Source organism: Lissotriton helveticus, chromosome 11 (genome assembly GCF_964261635.1).
Source record: "Lissotriton helveticus chromosome 11, aLisHel1.1, whole genome shotgun sequence".
Classification (NCBI taxonomy): domain Eukaryota; kingdom Metazoa; phylum Chordata; class Amphibia; order Caudata; family Salamandridae; genus Lissotriton; species Lissotriton helveticus.
The window spans coordinates 442,875,360-442,898,704 of record NC_136072.1 but is presented as its reverse complement, the minus strand read 5'-3'; the positions used below and the strand labels follow the sequence as shown (position 1 = coordinate 442,898,704).

At 43.0% G+C, this 23,345-nt stretch overlaps 1 protein-coding gene across 1 annotated transcript in view; it reads right to left on the bottom strand.

Moving 5' to 3' along the window:
* Positions 1 to 23,345, bottom strand: part of LOC144791288 (putative serine protease K12H4.7) — a 430,940-nt gene that overhangs the window by 6,003 nt on the left and 401,592 nt on the right. Inside the window, exon 8 of the mRNA XM_078665959.1 lies at positions 18,286 to 18,494. Coding sequence (XP_078522085.1) covers positions 18,286 to 18,494 — 209 coding nt within the window. The remainder of the gene's footprint in view (positions 1 to 18,285; positions 18,495 to 23,345) is intronic.

Below are 23,345 nucleotides of genomic sequence, written 5' to 3'. Positions count from 1 at the left end.
AGCGACTCGTGGGCTGCTCTCCCTTTGTCTTTCAGTATAACGGGCTCTGTGTCAGTGCTAGCTGTTCGAGTAAGCGGCACTTCTTCTTAAATAACCCTTTGTTTTAATAGTATATGTTTGTGTCTTTTAAAATGATGTGATGAAATTGTGTTTTAACGTTTTATACATTTGAATTGTCATCTTCCTAGCAGCTTCTTTGTGCAGTGCAGTTTCTGCTCCCCCGGTCCGCCGCAGCTTTCAGCCAATTGCTGCGGAGAGGAGAAGTCCCTCCCCTTCCTTTGAACTTCCAGTGGGAAGGTCACAGGACACCTCCGGCCAGTGATAACAAGCGCTCGCAGCGGACGTCGACTTTTCTTTATTTCTGCCGTCCCACTTGGAGGGCCTGGCCAGGTTTGTTATCTTTAGGAGGCCATGTGTTTCGTCTCATAAAGATAACACAGCTTTTACGCCAGCAGGAAGTCAGGGCAGCCAGTCCAAGTGGGACAGCTCTAACAGAGAAAAGTGTACGTCACTGGAAGCTCTTTTCCAATGGCTGGCCACCGTTTAGCCTACACGGGGACGCCGCCAAGGGAAAAGAGGGGCTTAAAGCCCGCTAGTGAACCCTGCTGATGACACTAAATCTCACCAGCGAGACTGCGCATACGTGCAGTCTAACGCTAGGCTTTGACCTAAAAAAAGGATGTGGTGAGCCTTTTCCTTATATACTGTGACATCACAAAGTGCAACAGTTGATGATGCTATAGGAAATCAACGGCAGGAAACTAGGTGTTCTCTTAAAGTCATTAGAAACATTTTCTAGACTGCAGTTTAACAAATTTTCCCTAAAATACATATTACACATCCAGAGGGAAATACCACTTTAGCGTGAAAGAGCGACTCCAATAGAAAAACAAAACTGCTAAAACCAGTGGGTTTTCTACATACTCAATTTGTGGGGGCAGTATTGGCCTTGATATCTTCCAGAAAAGTAACTGACCATTTCAATAAAGTTTTATACTTTGTTATCAACATCAATATTGCTGTATCAAAGAGCGATATGGACGGCTTCACCAGCTTCTCATTCTCACGTCAAGGTAAATAAGTCTTCAAGCACGCTCTGAAATACTCGTAGATCTCCATTCTCCTCGTTGCTCCTCTGATTACCAACCTGAGAGCTCTGGTAGGCATTCAATCGCAATATACTGGCTCCAGAAAAACGTTCAAGCTCCATTAAATAGCGATCCAGTATTCCGTTAGGGAAATTGTTAGAACAAATGCTGATTCAGAAACACCTCAGTGATTTGGCCAATATTGGTCTCTGTTGTGGAGTTGCGGATGTTGGAAATTCAATGTTACCATATCATCTCCATTATGTTTTGATTTGACATAGAACCTGAGTGAGTAGGGCAGCAGCCAGGATTGCCATCTCCTATACTTCCTCTCAGAGTGAATAATCTAGTTCCTTGCCACCTTTCTGGGATTTATTCAGTCCTATTACTAGACCTGTTAACTAGCCGTCTGGATACATTTCAAGGGACAGAATCATAGACTATATATAGGTAATATTTAAAATGAACTACTGGTATTTCCTGGTCTTACGTCTCCATAGAGGCCCACTCTAGAGGTGGCCATGACGTTTCACTCCTGCACCTTGCAAAGCAACCAACCATGATGCATTCAATGGCTCTGTTGTTGTTCCAAACTCTTGGGTGAAGCTGTTCTCCACCTATCTGCAAGACCCTAGACTGATTGCATCACAATCACTAACTATAGTCATAGCTGCGCTTGAAGGAGTTGTATTCGATCTTAGTGGGCAAAGATGCAGTGCATGCAACCCCCTGATCAATTGTGTCATGCACCTTCTTATAAGGAGTTCCTATTTATGTCGCACAAAAAATTAGGCAACTCTCAAAGTTCATCATTCCTTTGCAGTGTCTGTTAGAAAAATATCCTATTGGGCGTTTTGCCACAATCAATAAACTTTTTTTATTGGAACAAGGAAAATAAAAATGTCACAAGTGGAAACTTGAACCCTTTGTTTAAAACCTTTACCAAACAAAACAGAGATTCTTACTGTTTAGATTTAATGCTTGTGGAATCTTTTTGCGTTGTTATAGTCGTCTTAAGTGGGAAGGGTATGCCCAAATGTGCGTTCCGTGTTCACTATGGCATTGGATTCAAGCAAGCCTGGCTGATGGGTGATACCCCAAAACTGGGCCCAGGATGCTCATTTCCGGTCCAGGGAGGACCTGGCCTTGCAGTTCAGGCTAGGCTGTTCCCATGGGAAGCAGGGTCAGGACTGATTTGCATATGGCTGGGTCCAAACTGGAATGGCATGGTCAGCCAAAACACAATGGATTAAGGTCCAGATCTCTGTAGTGGTGTGAATGTTTGACAATGTTCAGCATTCTCTCCATCATCTTTTTGTGGACAGTAGATGCTAGGAGTTGTGAGAATTCAATTTGCTTTGATTAGTATTTGGATATGATGCAAGTGAGAGAGGTCTATTTTCATACCTTCTTGGAATTTGGGAACTAAGTTTTATAGCTGTTGCAAGGTTCTTGGAACAAATTTGAATCCCACTGCCTAATTCATCCACACATTTTCCCAAACTGTCAAAAGTTGTTTGATCTGTGGGCCTGAAGGAGTTATTAACAGTGCCCAATTCTGTTAAAGTGCAGCAATCTAGGTCAGTCAGGTTTATTTTTAATCTGGTCCTACTTAAATAGTCCTGCAATTTTAAGAAAAACGGCGGCGAGGCAACACTCTCCATCGCTTTTGCAAGATTCAAACACTGTGTTATGATCCAAAAAGGGAATGATAAATCACCACCCATAAAACTAATCATGGGCATATTTAACATTTTTTTTTTTAAACGCATAACTCAGCAGAATTTTGTCTGGCAATCTCTGCTAAGCCATGCAATTTTTAAAACACTTACATTATTCTAATGGAGGATTGTATACTTGGTACAATTACACACTGGCGAAAGGCAGTCCTGCAGTACAATGGCACATTTTGTCTGGTCGTTTCTTGTCTACAAGGAAACATTTTGCCTGTTGAGAAATATCTTTCTCTACACCCCACAAAGTTTTGGATTGTTCCATTCTTCTTCCCACCCTGGAGCAAATCTAAGATCATTGCCAGGATAGGAAAGGATTAAATAAGAGTTTGTCTTGGCACAACTTTCTGAATTTTGTACTAGGAAAATGGTGAATAGCAAATAATTACAAACCTTGACGTAGAAGTCTATCTACAGCATTGTATTTATGACTTGACTCAGGCAATAAAAAGTCACCTGCAACATAGTACACAGAAAATATCACCTGCTCATCTATGTTATACTCTATAATATCCCTTCAAGGCTAGAAGGGCACCATGGACAAAAAATGCCAACAAAAGTTTAAAGTCCAATTTTTACAATGTACATATCTAGAAATCTCCAAGTAACATAACTGGAAAATGATGAAGGAAATGGTCATTAGAAATGTCTATATTCCCTGGAAAAACGAAATTTGCCAATTTCTGAAGAGATACCAAAGGTGGTGGTTAATATCAAATGGATAATCCCACAGCAGCAATCCTGTTAATAGGCAATTTTAACATTGAGTCGCATTACAAGGTAGCTGAGTGCTGCAAGAGCGCTGCGCGCGCTTTAAGGAAAATTGCAAATTTTAAATATATTATTTGTGAAATCTGGTCCTTTGACCCCGTTTTAACTTGCCCCTTACCTGCACACTAAATTGTTTCCTGCACCGCCGTCTGGGCGGGTCTGGTCCTGGGGTGGGTGTCCTGCTCGACTTTGGCTGACATCTTGGAGTGGGGTGAGTCAACTGTGGCATTTCGAACTGCCAGCGCTTTACTGCGCATGTGCCGCCTCGGAACACCTTTTTAAGGCGAGTCCCGCCTGGCTCTGCCCCTGACAAGGTAGCTGAGTGCTGCAAGAGCGCTGCGCGCGCTTTAAGGAAAATTGCAAATTTTAAATATATTATTTGTGAAATCTGGTCCTTTGAACCCGTTTTAACTTGCCCCTTACCTGCACACTAAATTGTTTCCTGCACCGCCGTTTGGGCGGGTCTTGTCCTGGGGTGGGTGTCCTGCTCGACTTTGGCTGACATCTTGGAGTGGGGTGAGTCAACTGTGGCATTTCGAACTGCCAGCGCTTTACTGCGCATGTGCCGCCTCGGAACACCTTTTTAAGGCGAGTCCCGCCTGGCTCTGCCCCTGACAAGGTAGCTGAGTGCTGCAAGAGTGCTGCGCGCGCTTTAAGGAAAATTGCAAATTTTAAATATATTATTTGTGAAATCTGGTCCTTTGACCCCGTTTTAACTTGCCCCTTACCTGCACACTAAATTGTTTCCTGCACCGCCGTTGGGCGGGTCTTGTCCTGGGGTGGGTGTCCTGCTCGACTTTGGCTGACATCTTGGAGTGGGGTGAGTCAACTGTGGCATTTCGAACTGCCAGCGCTTTACTGCGCATGTGCCGCCTCGGAACACCTTTTTAAAGCTCCTCCCTTAGCGCAGCGGGATCGCGCAGTGGGCGTGTCCTCGCGTGGCCGGAGTCGTGCCAGAGTCCTGCCCGTCTGCGCCCGTCCGCGACAGGACGTGCAGGACGGGGCAGGCCTGTGGCCCCTTGTGGTTTTTCCATCGGTCCATTATGCTGTGCTATGCCAGAGACAGTCTTGTTGCCATCGGTCTGTCATCTGGGTCCTGTGAGGTTCCGCGGGTGGACCCCCTAGGCGGCCCCCTTTCATGTGGTTGTGGGCGGTTCAATCTTCCCGCCCCCCTAGGAAGGGGACTTAAGGAGCGTGTTACTGTGGCTGCCGGTTCTTCTCCCTTTATCAGCATCTGGAATTTGAACGCCAGGTCGCTGGTAAAGCACCATTTGGACATTCTCGACCTGTTATGCCACGACTCGCCAGACATATTCTGCTTGACAGAGACTTGGCTGCAGGATGCCGATATAGCCATTGTCAACCTGGCGTTCCCGCCGGAATACTCGGTATTTACACTCAACCGAGGTTCTAGAGGCGGAGGGATAGCTCTCGCGGTCAAGTCTTGCTACCCTTGCTCGTGGCAGGGACAGAGGATCTCTGGCTGCAAAAGCGCTGTCTTTAAAGTTGCCATCACGCCCAATTTCACCTGGTCGGGCTTATTGATCTATCGACCCCCCGGGAGTGAGGTGGCCTTTAGAGCTGCATTACCAGATCCCATCTGTAAGCTGGCTGTTGGGTGCTCCAATTTCTCCATTATTGGGGATATGAATCTGCACTTTGATAATCTTTCTAGCCCGTCGGTGGCTAGTTTTATTGCAGATTTGGAGTCGCTTCAGCTGGCCCAGATGATCGCACAACCCACTCATATAGGGGGACATACTCTCGACCCATTTTTCACCAACTTGGCGGAAGCCAGCATCACTAGCCTCACTCCGCTGGCATGGACTGATCATTATTTGATACAGATCCAGTGCCCCGTACCCGTTATGCAGTCCAACCCAGTGGCATGTCCAACCCCTAGACGGCGTTGGAATAAACTAAAGCTGGACGAATTTTACCAGCTTTTATCGTCCGATCCACTAGACATAACTGGTACGATAGATCAAGGATATGATGGCTTCTGTAATTGGGTGACTAGGGCATTAGATTCCCTTATCCCCACAGTTTGGTGTAAATCCGGGGCCAGAAATACTAGCCCATGGTATGATGATGCTCTGCGGGTACTCAAGACCTCCTGTAGGCGTGCAGAGCGGGCATGGCGTAAAACCTATAACAACCAGGAGAAGGCCGTGTACCAAGCCACTGTTAAACGTTATCATCGAGCAGTGTGCAGAACCCGCGCTGCCTTTTACGCCTTACAATTTCGGACTAGCGACAATCCCTCTAAAACTATTTTCAAGGTGTTGAAAGATCTTACCACCAAAAAGGTGACTGCTACTCTCCAGAGCTTTGTGGAGCATTGTGAAATTCTGGCGGATTTTTTTGTGGAGAAGGTGAACGCTATCTATCGGGCTTTTCCGCCGGCCAGTCCACCTGCAGATTCACCTCTCAAACCCTTGACGGTTGAGGAATTGTACTCTTTTCCGATCTTAACAACTGAAAGCCTTGGCAAACTGGCTTGTCAAGTGAGGTCGGGGTCTCCAGCAGATCCGCTCTGCCCGGCTGTGTTCAAAGATCTGGCGGTGCATGACATCTCACCGCTATGCTCTTTGATCAACACGTCGCTTACATCCGGCGTAGTCCCACTCAAGTGGAAACAGGCCGTGGTGCGGCCTATTCTCAAAAAACCAAGCCTGGACGGAAGCAAGCCCGAAAACTATCGGCCAATTTCACTTCTGCCGTGGCCTGCCAAGGTGACTGAGGCGCATGTCAACGCGGTCCTCTCGGAACATCTTCACCAAGCCGATATCCTCGACACGACGCAGAATGGGTTTCGAGCGGGCCACAGCACGGAGACGGCTCTGCTGTATATGGTAGAGCATTTGCGCTCCGTGCTCGATGCGGGTCAAACGGCGGCGCTGGTGCTATTAGATCTGAGCGCCGCCTTTGACACCGTATCTCATCCCATCCTTCTGCGTCGATTAGAGGAGGCTGGTGTCACTGGCATCGCTCTCCAATGGTTCCGGTCTTTCCTAGCCAATCGGACCTTTAGCGTGACCGTCCCTCCTTACCAGTCCAAATCCCATATGCTGGATCTGGGGGTCCCCCAAGGCTCCTCGCTGAGTCCTACGTTATTTAATCTATACGTAAGGCCGCTGGCTGAGGTTGTTCGTCAATGGGGTATGACAATGGTGTCATACGCCGATGACACCCAGCTAGCGGTCACGATCAGCGGGGATGCCGATGTGGATGCACCCAGATTCCAACATGGACTGAGGGCGGTCGCTGGCTGGATGACGTCTAACTGCCTCCAGCTGAACGCTAGTAAGACCGAGGTCATGATTTTTGGGAAGCAACCGGAACTCTGGGGAGGCAGATGGTGGCCGGGGGAGCTGGGTCCTACACCTCTCCCAGTCTCCGAGCTTAAAAACCTCGGAGTCTGGTTGGACCCCACCCTTACGTTTGTATGTCATACTAAACGTACGGCGGCCTGTTGTTTTGGCATTCTACGGGGACTACGTCCAGTGCTTAAGTTTTTTGATGCCGCTACCCGGCAACTCGTGATCCAAGCGACTGTCATCTCTAGGCTGGATTACGCGAACTCTTTATTTGCTGGCTTAAACCAAGCAGAAATTGGTCGTCTGCAGCGGATTCAGAATGCCGCTGCGAGAGCGGTGGTTGGACTACCTAGATCTTGTCCGACCTCTAGCACCCTGCGATCGTTGCATTGGCTACCGGTGGCCCAGCGGATTCAGTTTAAGATCCTCTGTCGCCCACAAAATACTTAAGGGATCCCCAGCCACGATCTTGTCCAAACTTCTGGTCCACTACACCCCTGCACGAGCATTAAGATCTGCTGATCTGGAACTAGCGGTTGTCCCTCGTGTCAAGCGCAGCAGAGCCGGCGGACGTTCTTTCCAAGTCCGCGCGGCTACGCTGTGGAATTCCCTCCCCCCGTCGATTCGCGCCCTTAGGGACTTGCTCTCATTCCGCCGAGCGGTGAAAACTTTCCTGTTCCCTTAGTCCACCCTCACTGTTGTTTTTATCCTGTTGTGTTGTGCTGCTACCTTGTCGCGGCGCCAGGACGCTCCTTCGCTGGAGCAGCTGTGCGCCTAATAAAAAATGCATAACATAACATAACATTAACTCTTTATGATGCTTGCAACTTCTCAATGCTAAATAAGCAATGGTTCATTCACTCCCCAGTTTCTTTTATAATTAGACTGCTAATAAAAGAGGAAGGCCACTCTTAGCCTGATCATTAAATGTTGCCATTCTGTAAAGAGTAATAACTGGGAATATTCTGTGAAATTATACCTAGCGACCTGGGTACGGATTGTATATCTTCATAGTAAAAACACTAACTGAAAGCTGGCAAATTATATTTGTGGCTGGATCTACAGTTAAGTGATGTTAACAAGGTGATCAACCCACTCTACAAAAAGATGGTGTTCCAAAGAGGTAAGCTAGTGGTATCTACTGCCCCTTTACAATTATTAAGCTCAATAACCCGTGGAATTTACACAGTCCATGGAAGAACCCTGTTCCAAAATCATAGGCTTGGCAAATCAATCTCAGCCGTCTAAGGGGTAGGTGATTATTGGCTTCCCTTGTAACCAGATTACAACAAAATATAGAACAATTAAAACAAATTCTGTTCAAGGGCTGTCAAAAATAAAATGGTACCTTCGTCCTGGCATGGGAGTGTAACCCTACCTATCTTTTAAAAAGGCAAGTTATTCAAACCAACTTTCAGAGACAAACTTCAAAATGGCACACCTCTATTTCTAATCTAACACTTACTCTACTACCTAACTGGCTATTATCTAGGAGATACACAATGTAGTCTTGTGAGGCAAGACACTTGGTATATTAATATATTAGAAACACAAACAGACTGAAAAGATAGAGCTGGAGTCCAAAGTACTCAAACCCTAAAATAAACAGAAAGGGTGGAATAGAGTATTATACACAACAACTACAAAATGCCTAATTGAAATAGCAACAGTCCCTAACTGAGGAGGCTAAAAAAAATATGGTAGATTTCTCAAAGCAAACTCTATGACCAGGGTAATAAATTGGTTAAGCTACTTTACTGATTAAGCCAAATATATAGCAAATATGCCAAATAAATAGCAAAAAAGACAGCTCAGTCACACACTGTGGACATAGCAAATGAAATCACTTAATACTATAGCATCCTATCTAGACCTACGGTAACAATCTCACAGGAGGTCCTAACAGATTTAATTACACTCCCTGTTCCTCGTCTCTCTAACGAAGAATTAATTCATCTAGATGAAATACTAACACCTGAGGAAATATCGGAGGCCACTACACAACTAGCATCCAGGAAAACAGCAGGGTCAAACCGATTTCCTCACTTCCTGAAACCCTGCATCACCTGTACACAAATACAAAAGCCACAGGAAGCTTCCCCAATGCACTCTGAAGTACACAACAGCTATCATTAATCAGATCGGCTAGAAAGCAGCAGCTCCCTTTTAGAGGCCAATATCTTTGTAACGATTTTCATGAACCATTTACTCAAGGTCTAATCCATGTAGATCAAAGCAGCTTTAGGGAAGATCAACTTGTCATAATATCCAACGAGTTTACAATGCCCAGCTGTAAATGGTAGACTCCAATAACCCCCTAGTTCTCCTACTAATATATAGAAGTATTTTGCAGTCATCTCTTGTGACTACTTATTCCTGGATTGCACTCTAGACTGAAGGTGAACCAGAATTAGACGTGTTTCTTCCTTTGTTCCTTGATACCAACTACAAGACCTGGTCCGATCAAGAAGGTGTACAAGTAAAAACAACATATTCGGTTCCTAGGAGTAATCATATCAAATAAAGAAGTTATAGCCAGAGTGGAAAATAAACAGCACCTATTAGAGCGAATACGCAGATGCCCTCCATTGGTCTGCTCAATCGCTATAATGGTAAGAATAACTTTGACCAAAATGATCCTTCCCTCTAAAGTCCTGCACATTATACAAAACTACCCAGTGAGACTCCATACCTGGTTCTTCACAATACTTATGTCATTACTGATATCATTGGTATGACAGATAATGACCAGGTGCTGTACATCCACTTATGATGGAGTGCTGGACACGGGATACCTTATCTCTTATTAGGAAGCCACACACCTGAAAGTAATAAATGACCAAAAGTATGGCCCTTCTTGAGACCCACATAGAAAACTAAACTTTGAGCAGTGGGCAAGATTTCCTCAATGCATTACTTACATGGTGGCTGACCGTCTTAATGTCTACCACTAGTAATACTGGACGGCATTGCACACTACACTCAGACAAATGCAATGGTTCAACAAAGTCACTGGTACAACTCCTCTTTGGGTATGAAGGCATTTCCCATCCGTTAATGCTCAAGAAGATTTAGAGATTTAGACTGGCTCTGTATCTCTACACTATGCAATTTTTCCTGCTCCAAAATCAATAAATCATTTGCTGAAATAGAAATTACTATGGGTTGATACACACCTATTTGTTTTGATGCCTACATAATAGGAATACGTTGTTACCTTAGTTGACTAAGGTAAAAAAAGAGTGTGGCTACAGCCTCCTGGAGTCAAATATCACAATGACAACAACCACAGAGAGGTTGCATCTCCCTAGAACAAATTCCTGAATATAAACAATATCGAAACCTTTCATAAATTAAGGGATGCTCAGGAGACTGATGTCAGGGACCTCATGGATGAGGAATGGGAAACATCCTTTACAACGCAACTTTTACCACGTAGTGCTATTACAACGCAGTGCTATTACAACGCAGGTTTTACAATGAAAACCATTACAACGCATTGCGCTGGGGGGAGCTCAAGGATAGGGAATAGATTTAATTTACTATCCAACACCTTCCCTAGTGTCCACGGGGACTGGAGTTGGAATAGTAAATTAAACTATTCACTATCCAGCACCCCAAAGCGCTATGCGTTGTAATGGTATGCATTGTAAAAACTGCGTTGTAACAGCATGCGTGGTAAAAGCATGCGTTGTAACGTCATACATCCATGAGGAATGGCTGTTGCCTCTAAAAGCACTCAGAGAATCGGGGAGGTCAACTAGATATCGTCTAATTTGTTTCAAATTATTTTGTTTCAAGTTTATTTAACAAGTAAAGACTATGGAAAACGCAACAGAGCTCAGACTCAACTTGTCTGAGATGACATATATAAAGAGGAGATTTCCTTCACACTGTTTGGTCTGGTAGGACTAAACGGTTCTACTGGGAAACTCTGACAAATTACAAACAATACTAGGTTGCATAGTAGAATATACATCTAAAGCATCCCTACTGAACATTCAAGAAGATGAATACACAAGAGCCAAAAAGCCCTTCCTAAGAAAGACTGGGTTTGGTACAGGCTAAAAGAGACAGCCTAAAACTGGAAAACCTCAACTTCCCCTACTGTGGGGAAGTAATAATAATTTCACATTTATGAAGTCACAGACTACCCACAAAAGCAGGACATCTGAGACAATTGATTGCAATACAGAGAAAGAGCTGAAGCGTTACTGCGAATGACCAATAAACAGATCCATTCTTAAAAGGCATTCTTTTTGATTGACTACACTCATCTTTTTAACCTGAAAAAAATGATAGGGTGTTTGAGTTGATGAGTGACAAAGTGCTTTACGAGCTCAAACGGTTATTGTTGATATATTCAAAATGATAATAAGATTTTTTTTTTAAAAGAAACTATCATACATCAGAAAGCCATGACTTGGTTGCTTTTCAGTACTTCTTATGAAAAATAGTCACCAACTCCCTCTCCCTGCCCTTTAGGCACTGAAAGATAAATTAGGATTTGTTACAGAAGTTCATCCGCAGTTTCCAAAAAAACTTGCCTTTAAAAGGAGAAAATCAACCATGATTAAGTCAGGAACTTTGAGTTGGACCTTGCGTAGTCCATCAAAAGCATGGTCCACTACCAGTAATATCTACGTCAGAACAAGGAATGATGCGTTTTATATAACCAAGAGAAATTGAAGCCCAATGTTAGGAGATCTATGATCAACTTTTGTACAGGTTTAAGGCAAGTGATTTGGGGCACGTAGCAGAAAATCGTGAAGCACATGCAGACCCGTATATAATTTGTTTTTTCTCCTGAATATTTAGAACCGAGGAGTAAAAAAGACTTCCATTATTTTAATTAGCATTGGAAACTGTTTAATGTTGATTTTTATTTTGCTTTAAACATTATTTTGCTTTAAACAGGTTGTTTAAAATAGTTATTAGTAAATTAAGTAATGCAGCTATAAGTTTGTAGAAGCCGAAATGTTTTATACTGTAAATAAAATGTAATTGTAATACAACCCACTTGGTAACAGTGTCATTCCATTACCCACTGCCAGATGTAGGGAAACATCCAGAACAACGAGTTCCGGAGTCATGCAAGCCAAACAACGACTTGCCTGAACAACGATAGCCTTAACCACGCACGCACATTCATGGTTAAGGCTAAGTCGGTCTAGTGTTCGGGATGGGCGGGGAGAGAGGAGTGTCGGACAGAACATGACAGGAAAGAGGACGTCAGGGAAACGTTTGGGGGTCGGAGGGTTTCAGGGTAGCTTTTAGGGGGTGGGAGAGGTATGGGATAGTTTTTAGGGGATGGGAGGGATTCAGGGTACTGTATAGGGTGTAGGGGGTTTGGGGTAGATGTTAGGGGGTGGGAGGGGTATGGGATAGTTTTTAGGGGTGGGGCTTTGAGGTAGTTTTTAGGGGGTTGGAGGGCTATGGAATAGTTTTTTAGGGGGTTTGGGGTAGTTTTAAGGGGTTCTGGTTCGTTTTTAGGGGTGGGGATTCGGGGTAGTTTTTAGGGGGTGGGAGGGGTTCAGGTTAGTTTTTAGCAGGTGAGGGATTCGGGTTAGTTTTTAGGGGGTTCAGGGAAGATCTTAGAGGGTGGGATCATTTTTAGAGTGTGGGGATTTGGCATAGTTTTAAAGGGTTCAGGTTAGTTTTTAGGGGGTCGGGGTACGGGGTAGTTTTTACATGGTGGGAGGTGTTTGGGGTAGTTTTTAGGGGTGGTGGGAGGGATTCGGGTAAGTTTTTAGGGGTGGTGGGAGGGATTCAGGTTAGTTTTTAGGGGGTGGGATGGGAGGGATTCGGGTTACTTTTTAGGGGGTGGGAGGGATTCAGGTTAGTTTTTAGGGGTGGGGGTTCAGGGAAGTTTTTAGGGGTGGGGTTTGGGGTAGTTTTTAGGGGGTGGGAGGGGTTTGGGTTTGAGTTTAGAGGTGGGGGTAGCCACAGATGGATTTGACCATGCATGCCTTTATCACACAAATTTGTGGTAAAGGAATGTGCGGTAAAAAAAAATCGTGGTTAAGACGCTGTTGTTGTAGCGACTGAGTTGTTAAGGAAGTCGCTGTGTAGGAACTCGTTGTTCCAACATACAACCCCAGTTGTCATATCCGGATACTTTCGGCAGACAGGAATAAACTTTACTTTGCCCATTTTGGACTGGATAATCAGGCACTCTGGCACTGCTAGATGGACCGGCTTCATAGGGGCAGCTCAGGGATAGGATAGTAGTTGCCGAGCGGTGCATTAGCTGTAACGGTGTAGCGGCAGAAATATTCATGTTGTTGCGCAAATCCATTTTGTTGTTCCCTTTATTGATATATTTGTACGGCTTGTCAGCTACTCATTTAACAAACTAGACGTTTTTTTGTTTTTTTAAATAATCATTTGAAGTTACAGACCGTTTTGGTTTGCAACTTTGCAGAGGGTGCTCTTGTCTCAAAGGCCTGATGGGCAGACTGGGCGAGGGGCCTTTAAGCATTAGCTTCTTAGAAGAGGGAGCTATGTAAGAACCCGAAATAAGGTGACCAAGGATTGTTTTCTCCTGTCAAAGTGAATGTTTTTTGGGAGTGCTCAGGATTTTTTTTACTGAGTGTTTCTCTTACTCTGAAAATTAGAAACGGTTTATATAGTGCTCTGAAAGTGGTTTTCACTGAATGCCTCCTTTACTCATTTTACTCCTATACTTTGTAAGCACTTTCAAACCTGGTGAACTTTGTGCAATAGACATCAGTATGCAAGTAAAAAAACAAATTACATTTGTGCAGTACACAAGGAAAAACAGAGGCAAACTAAATGACCACAGAAGATAGCTCTGGTTCTACAGGGGTGCCAGCGCTATGGGTATCACAGAAGGGTCGCACAACTGTTTGCGTACCCTGCTGTAATTCTGTAGTGCTCCTGGGTACACACACCTGTTGAGCCCCCAGGGCACTGTGTGTATGTAATACAGTCTGTGGTCTGCCACACCTGCAGTCTTTCCTCCAAGAAGTCACTGAATTCGCCAATATACGGTAGACTTCTGCAATTTGCATCGCAGCCTATGCTGTCAGACACTGGACTAAGTTTCACAACTGTGTTACAATCTGCCTTCCAGCTTATTTTAACATCATATGTGTAGCGTCCTCCCTAGCCTGGGTTCCGGCCAGGGACTATGCCACACGGAGCTTAGTATTGCACGTCTTTATTCCACTGCGTGTAACCGTGAATTCAACATTCTAAATCAGCGTTCATTGCATTCCACTCTAACACTTACATCGCAACTCTCCGGAGTCCATCGGGCGCCAAAAGGGCTCTGTCATTGCTATCTCACAAGACACTACAAAATGCATCTTGGAAGTATTCACAGACCTTGCCTATTACAATCACCCTTTCTTCACTCACTTTCAGATGCAGGGAGGCATTTCATTACCAACCAGGATTCGAGTCTGTTTCCAGAAGTGCTTTGCAAGACCTTTATTCAAACAAAACATTTATTACAGTGAAAATAAGCTCTAAAATCTTCTTATATATTTCTGTGTGTGCACGCTAAAGATCAAAGTGATCTCTGCCCTGCTTTCAAGTCTGCCAGATGCATAAACATTTGAATTTTGACCTAAATAAACATTTACAGCGATTATTCCATTCCTTGCTGTTGACACGGTTTTCCTAGGAGACCAGTGAGCTCTAGTTAAGAGAACAGGCAAGAGGTGCAAACCCTGCATACTTATGAGATTGACTTTTCAGTGGCAAACTTGCAGAGATGTATTGGGCTTCGTGCCTGGAAACCATGGCGATGGCTTTCACAACCCCTGTATTAACATACGTCGCATATTCAGGTTTCTGAAAACCAGGCACGGTGGGCAAGTTTAAAAAAATAGAGTTCATGTTCACAGTCGGTATTTTTTCAAATTCAACTATTTCCTTTCCACAGGCTCTTAAAGCGATTCAGCAGCCCATACCAGTGAATTGGCCAGTGGGGAGACGTATCTTCCCCGTCTTCTTCGGTTTATCCACAATGCCATTTTAGTGTTTTAGGCTGTGATGCACCATTTATTAATAAAGCTGTGATCGTACAAAGGTAATCGATTCCAATTCCAAAATATTTATGTATCAGTGAAACATGCATAGGTTTCATCAGTGCTTCAAATGGAAAAATAGAAGTGCAGGTCGTCTGAACCAGAGTACCTGCTTGTTTCTGAGAAATGCCGGTACTCTCGAATTAAATGTATTACGTCACTCTTGAAAAGTGTCGGTACTCTCCCTCTCAAAATAAAAAAGTGCCGGTACTCAGTACCGGGTAGGACCGGCCCATTTAAAGCACTGGGTTTCATAAATCTGTGTTGCGCTTTCCTTGAGCAGAACTGCCTCGTTATGATACTGGTAAGAGGCGGCTGGCAGGGACAGAGGAAGATTTGAAAACTCGTGTGGTCTAGTCAGCCTCAAGCACTTTAACATTATCTACTCTCGCACAACTATGCCACTTCAGCACTGAACTGCACAATGCTGTCAAAAACAAATATTGCTACCTCAATTATTCAATCGATGAGGTATGTTCAAATGGCGTAGTAATTATCCACGAGTTCAGAGTGACACACAGCATTCCAAAAGCCTCTTTAAGAAGGGGTTGTCCCCGCCCAATAAAAATAGGAATAGATAAAAGCTATTCTGAAAAGACCCTCTGCAAATCCAGCACACCTGACCAACTTCAAACCCATGTACAACATGCCCTTCCAGGCTAGGCTACAATCTACAAACGTTAGCGAGCCACTGAAGGCTTGTGCCTGGATAGGACCTGATCCTGGCTTGGCCCAAAGTCCCCATGGACGCGCAAGCCAAAAATAAGCCAAGACGAGGCTTGTAACTTTATAGCCTTCTTGGTGCAGCAGAAAAAGTTGATGGCCAGTAGCACGATTTTCATTGAGTTACCCCTGACTAATCCATTGGCAGTTGGGGGTGGGCGGGGGGAGTGAAGGACTGAGATAAGTGAGATACGGTGCCTACTAGTCCGTATCTGCATATGTTGAGGGAGATCAGCAGCATCTCTCTCCTTCCAAGCATGGAAGGTGATGCGCAGGGTCAAACAGAACACACTAATTGTTGCATCTTTTGGATGCTGGTTTTAGCAGCATGCCCTTCTTGTTTATAGAAGGACGGGTGCAGAAGGAATAAGAACTGTTTCGACTTCACGTGGACCATGGGAGGTTGGGGTATGGCGGTCTGGGCGCTACTTAAAAGACATGACAATGTGCAGGCTTCGGTCAGCAGAACTGTTGCTTACCTACAACAACTTTCCACCCAGGATCACACAGAGTTAGATCTTGTAGGGAACGCCTTGTTTGGAGCTTTTCTTCTGCCTTGACGCTCCACTCCCACAATGCATGATCTCTAAGTGGAAGCTGCATCAGGATGTTTGATTTATTAATGCTCGACATAAGTTGCACAATGTGTTTAGTGAACGTTGCACAGTGTGGGTATTCTGGGATAAGTTCAGTGTTGTAAGCTGCAATCTCTATATTGCTTAGAAGATATGGATTTGTCAGGGAGACAGTGTGATCAGGAAGGGATGGTCTCACACAAGGCACAACTTATCTAATATCTGTGATTTACAACATATTTTCCAGTTGAGGTGACTTTTTGTAGAGTCTGCTAGTGCTTTGGCTCTTTGAGCCAAACTGGCCTTCAGGCTGGCTGATTCACCACTACCTCACATGTTCAAACAACCAAAAAAATACCTGGAATCCTAGCATTGGTTAGACCAGTATTGGTTAAATTTCATGAGATAAAGTGTGGTCAACCCCAAGGCATGCCGGGATGGATACTTCTGTCCACATGAGCAGGCCAGTCTATGGCTGTAGCAACGGAAAGGATGAAGCAGGCTAAGAGAACGTTTAATGAACATCATGAAACTAGAAAGGGTGTGAGTAAGATGGAGTGGTCAAATCAAAATGGGATCAAAGTTGCTTGAGCAGAGGCATACTTTAGCAACACCATACCTGTTAAATAAGTAGGATGTAAATCTATGAGCTGAGCGATGGTAAGGTCAGGCATCCGAGCACTGTGGCATGTGTCAGTTTGTTTTGAAGCATAAAGGAAGAAAAGCTCTATTAAAGAAAAGAGGGAGTTGGTGGTGCTTCCATTTAAGGCAGTACTGAAAGCTGTGAAGTGCTGGTACCGGTTGTAGGTTTGTGAGAAGATGGAAAGGAGGATACAGATGGGAGTGAAAGTGAGGAAAGTGAACAAGCTTAAGAGCCTGATGCTTTTGTTGATCGAAGGTGCTTGCTCTGCAAAGTGACTTTGTTTACATTATTAACTGGTGTCTGTGTGTGAGTGAGGGTGCGCATGCTTGTGTGTGTGTGTTCTGCGTGTGTTGTCTCACTATCTTTTGGGTTAGGAAGAAGGATGTTATGAGTCTTGTGTGCACATTGAGAAGGGGCTATGAGTGTGCAAATGTTAACGCCTTAACCGCAGCTGTTTTTCCGCCGCGGTGCGGGCATTCTAAAGGGTGGGCGGGGCTGCGTCGGCCAATGGCAGCACTGGGGAGGTAGGGGTTAAAGTCCGTTGCACAACAGATGAGAATTGAATTGTTCCGACCTGGTTTTTAGGTCGAGACTAGAGGCAGAGTGCATGCGTTGCTCTGCAAGGCATGCTGTAATTCATATGAGTGGATAGACCACGCCCACGCTTCCCAATTGTTGCTTCTTGTGCCTGTTCTAAATTGATTTCTTTTTACTATTCTTTGTCCCACCTTTGGGTGTGTTTTCTGTAAGCATGTAAAATATTCCCAGCTGCAGTGCAAAAGAAATTGCTTTGTATATACAATCCACAAATGAAATAAAGAATTAAATGTGTGATGACAGAGGCTACTTTTCAGAAATAAAATAGTTCCTCGTACATTTCACAAAAAGCAAAAGGACACATCTAAGCTGATAGAAAGCGGTGATAATAAAATGCTACTGTGGGATGATCTAAGATGTATTTAACCATGTCTCAAGCCAATAGTGGAAGAAAGCGGACTTGAAGCTACTTTCTATCTGTATGCTATATGTATTTAAAACAATTTGTTTGCCAAAAGTGTGCAAGCACAATTACAAGTGAAACCTTAAAACCATACATATACTCTCATTGTTGTATTAAATGTATAATGCATACAATAGTGCCATATGAAAGAGAAGCCTTATTAGCCTGGTCAACGTTAGCATTACCATAGCAGAGAGACATGAAGAACGGACATGAAGAACAAAGTAAATGCGAGTTGAATAAAAAGTGAAATTAAAACATGAGCAGTTAAAATTGGTTTTCATAACCTATTATTGTCCATATCCAATTTTACAACTACTTGCCCTTACTAATAAGCAAGTTATCAAATAAATCAATAAAAAGAAAAACACTTACCATTCATAAGCACAACAGGTAAATTCAAACTGGGACTTCGGGTCAATCCTAGGATATGCCATGGGTCAATCAAGCCATTGGGGAAGATAATGTTGCTGCTTTGTATATTGCAGCCTCCATAATTCTCATTGGTTTGTTGTGCAGCATTCACAACTCTTGTAAGATTGAAGTCTGGACCGAATATATCAGTGCACTGCTGAACATAGGAGCTGCACAAAACAAGGAAAGAAAATAATGAGTGCAACTTATGTTGCTGCCAAAAGAAAACTGAATTTTCTTCATCGTCATATTTCTATGGTTTTAATCTAGGTTATCAGACAGGCACTGAAATGTATGCCCTATTTGGGACTTATTGATGTGAATATGAGGTTTTGATATGAAGCATTAACATAATATTGCCGTCCTTAATGCTAATACAACACCATATTGAATGGCCCAAATTGGGAAAATACAACAGTTGTTGAATCAAGAAAGATGGTCATTCTGGAGAAATCTGCAAGATATAAGAACAACATGGGATAATACTTAGAAGGGTTTTCAAATTACCGAATATTTGGGGTTGCTGGCGTTCAACTAAAGTCTACGTTGCTGTTGCCCTTTACCGGACACCACGAGAGTCTAAGTGCTCCCCCCGAGGTGCTTGAAGCCTTGGAAGTGTGCTCCTGTGTGCACCCAAAAAATTAAAAAAAAATGGTAATTGTTCAAAAACGCTTTGCTCCAAAGCTCCAAGCGGACAGACTGCAAATACTAAGTGACTGGTGCTGGATTCAATTTCAAGTTTGTCTTGCAGAGAATGAGTTTTTACTCAGAAAAAGATAAAGTCACTTTTCAGATTGAGACTAGAAAACCTTTTCAGACTTCCCTAATTCCATCCTCTCAAAGGCAAATCTACTTCCTGTACCCGAGCAGACCTCTATTGCACTCAGGTTCAAACTGCACCTAGGTTCCAATCTACCATGACCATTGACCACAATCGGCACTTTGCACTTCTTGGCACTATTTTCTCTTAAATCGTAAAACAACCCATCTCTCTAGTTCCCCATGCTGGATTTTTGTTGCTTTGGTGTCATTATGTTAATTAAACTTTATACTATTGTTATGAATTGGAGTGGGTTTTTTATTATGCAATGTTTTTGATACTTGATCTGTTCTGGTACTTCTCAATGCCTTACATATTTTCGTTAAATTAAGCTGGTCTGTGCCAAAGCTAGTAGGGGTTGATCTTTGACTGGACCCAACAAGACAGTGATTTTATTACTTGTGGTGGACACCAGTCCACCCCAATTAATAAATAACTTTCTGAAGTCAGTTTCTTTTCGTGGATATCCTGTAAATCATTCATGGGTTTGTCGGCCAATGTTGAACTACCCTGTACTAACACACATTTTCTCAAAGATTATATACCATAAAAACCTCTCTAGGATTATTACTAACTGAGACGATCGAACACTAACTTTCATCACATCAGCATGGTTTGTAACCAACTGTAGAATTTCTAGCACTGGCTGAGAGTCAGAAATTGAGTAAATTCAGGGAAGAGTGGTTAGACCAAAACAAAATTCTTCCAGAATCTCTGTTCAAATCCTGGTAGTTATGGTGCGGGAGGCACTCCACAGAGAACAGTGTGTTAAGTTTAAGCAGTGCCAGCAATTTCAAAACAAAGAAAACATAATAAAATTTCAAAAACAATATAGAAAACAAATGAAATATTTATTGAACAAAATGACATCAAAATTATTGAAAAGTGATAAGGGGAACTTTGAATGGGAATTTTCTTAAGTATTAAGATAAAACGCACTACAAAAATTATAATAAGTAAAGCACCATTGAAAAACAGCAGGGTGATTGTGTTGGAGAACAGATCGGATCACCAGGAGGATCAACTATGTCAAAGGTTTGACCTACTGACGTAGTCCCTGAAATGGAAATCAAATTCCTTCACTGGGGCAATGTCAAAGGGTGTGGCAATCAAAGTGGATATGTTGTTATTCAGCTCCCACCCAAGCCACTGGGTTAGTCGTCAATTGCTCTGATTGGGAACAAAGCTAGATTTCATGGCCAACAAGGTTGCTTCTCCTGTTGGACAGATTTACCGTCTCACCTTGGTCCAAAACATATTCATTTTCTGCTTCTCAAAAACCTCTAATGTGGCAAGGCTGGAAACTATAGCGAGGAAGAACTTAGCAAGGCTGAACACCTATAGCGTGCAGTGCCATCAAGCCCGTTTTCAACTTTGGAAAAAGATCTAAGTGAGACTAACATGGTTTTCTTACCCGCCTAGGGTGCAACAGATCAGGGTAAGGCTTAAACCTTTTCACCTTGAAAGAAATACTAGAAAAGTTCTTGAAGACAGTCCTGCAGCCCAATGTCCTCATGACAGGCTTCTATACACTAGCCTGTTGTCTAGCCAGGGCTCCTCTGTGGTCAAATGTATGGTAGATATTCCTAGGAACCCTAAATCTAAGGTAGCTGTACACTTCTTCCCTCTAGAGGAAATCTAGGCAGGTCCTTAACCACACCCCTATTTAGAAGAGTTCTCTTCTCCTTTGTCAACTTCAGAATTCGTTCTTGGTCCTGCTGAGGTTGGAGCCAAAGTGTCTAGGAGGGACCAGGGAATGAATGGGGCCAATCCTGTCAGGCCCAATTGGGGTCAGCAAGGAAACCGAAGAAGAGTTAACGAAGTCTTCCATATGTTCTGCCAACTGGCCTGTACCTCCCAGATGGTTAATCACTATTAACCCCTTCCACACTCATGACGAGCTGGGCTCGTCATGAAGTAGCCTCCTCGCACGCTCATGACGAGCCCAGCTCGTCATGAATAAAGGGGTTTACAAATTCTCAGCACAGGAGGGGAATATGCTGAGCATCCATGGGGTTAAGGGGCCAGTTGTTGACAAAACATCTGCCTTCCTGGACCCAAGGGTCAGGCTATTGTGCTCTTGCCGGCAGTCATCAACTTGATTGAGGAATGTGTACTAGCTGCTGGAGGTGTAATGAGCACCACAACAGGCTCTGGGCCAATTCTTGTTCAGGCAATATAAACAATGTTTCTTGTCCACTGAAGTCATTAAAAATATGACTGACTAGCAAATCAGAGGTAAAGTGAAAAATAATTTTGAAATATTTTTCTAGCATTTTCCCAAGCAAAGATGCAAAAAATACCTAGGCATGCCTTATACCAAATGTAGATGAACCTACATAGTGGAAATAACGTAGGCATTCAGTCATGACAAGGGCACATTTCTTAAAATATATAGGGCCAGAGCACATGTATAGTCACACTGAAGAACAGTGTGCTGAGAACAGTGCTAAAAAAAAAAAAATCCAGAAATAGGCAAAAAAGCCAGAGTGATGATTAAGCAAAGGCAAATTTGCAACACTGAGCAAATTCTTGATTGCTGAAATGGTATCAGAATGAATTAGCTGAATTGCTGTTAACAAGTATTGTACTGCCGGCTCAAGGGCTTAGTGTGATGATTTCACCTGTGAAATTTTAAAAGGCAAGAAGTAGTCACTTGGCTTTCTGAACCGGAGAAACTGCACCTATACTTTGGTATTTTACAACAAATACTTCTAAGCAACTTGTAGCTGCCCTCCCATTAAACTAAAGAATACTTTATTCAGGTGAGTGCCATAAATAATTAAACTAACATTCAGCAAAAGTGGAGCAAGTACTACATAGCTGAAAACATTAGACATGTCAGTACAATTAACCAAATGAAAGGCATAAATTGAATAACACCTGCTGCAACAGGTTCAGTTCAAATTCTACAGCTTTGCAATGATTAGAATAATGTTTGATACAACCCCCCTTCTTGAATTTGCCGGGATACAAAAAGATAGACTGAATCCATTTTTCAACAATTGTCTGGGCAGTGCTGAAATAGATTTGCAGGTGTGTAATTTTTACTTTGCTTTCTCTATTTTGGATCAGATAACAGATAAAGTACTTGACAGCAATATATTTTTAAAAAAATTGGTCTATTTGGGCCGAAACCTGTCCTGGTTCTGATTTGTAAAAAAGCTATCCTAAATTAGATCACTATTCTTAGTAGAATGTGTATTTTTGGAACCACTAGTAGATATGACTGGTTTTCGAGCTGTTTTGCCCTGAGATGTTTAGTTGTTGATTCACCCTAAGCATTTCAAGAAGATTAGACAAAAGACCCTTGAGGTCCATCTGACAGCAGTCATCGATCAATTGGCATGCTGAGAATAAATGGGTGGATATTGTATACGCCTTTAGTGTAAATCGCTGTTGTCTACATTTTTGTTTATCTTTTTGCCTAGAAAGTCTAATTTACAAATATATTCACCTATGTTAGCCTATGCCATACATTATTACAGTAATTGTTCTATCACAGTAGGGTGATTTTCTTCCATTGTGAAGCCATCAAAAGATTCATTGCATCATTTGGGTTCAGTGATCCAGATCATCTGGTATATGTATTGGTCATGACCCATAAATCCTAATAGCTACTATTTGGCAACTATCAATTAATACACTGTGCAAAGATGGTTAATGCTTGATTGACAGGTGATCCAAGAAATTTAGAGCAATCATTACAATACATACACACATTTATGCACTCAACAAATAATCTTAAATCACAATATTTGTTATTTGCGGTCTACATCATATAATTGATAACCAGTCTAAATCCAAGTCCATCACATCATCTAATCTGCAAGAACTGGGGCTGTTGGAATGTAACCTCTATTTTGAGATGGCATTGCCTGTATAGATTTTGCAATCTGGTGCTGTACAGTATTACATATATTTAGGCTTTAAATGGTTCTAAGACCAGATTACATACTGGCCTGTTACAATAACTGAAGAAACACCTATACCACTCCAACAGCAACACAAACACCAATGTGCACTCTCCAAGTTAAAAGTAATCTCATTTTCACCCAAACTGCAGCATTTTGTTAATGTATACATTTTTGGTTCAAAAGGTATTAAAAAGGCACACACCTCAAGGACTTCTTATGAGGCACAGATAAAGGGGCTAGGTTCTCATGGCCCTACTTTCAATTAGATGCCACAAAAGGAGGGG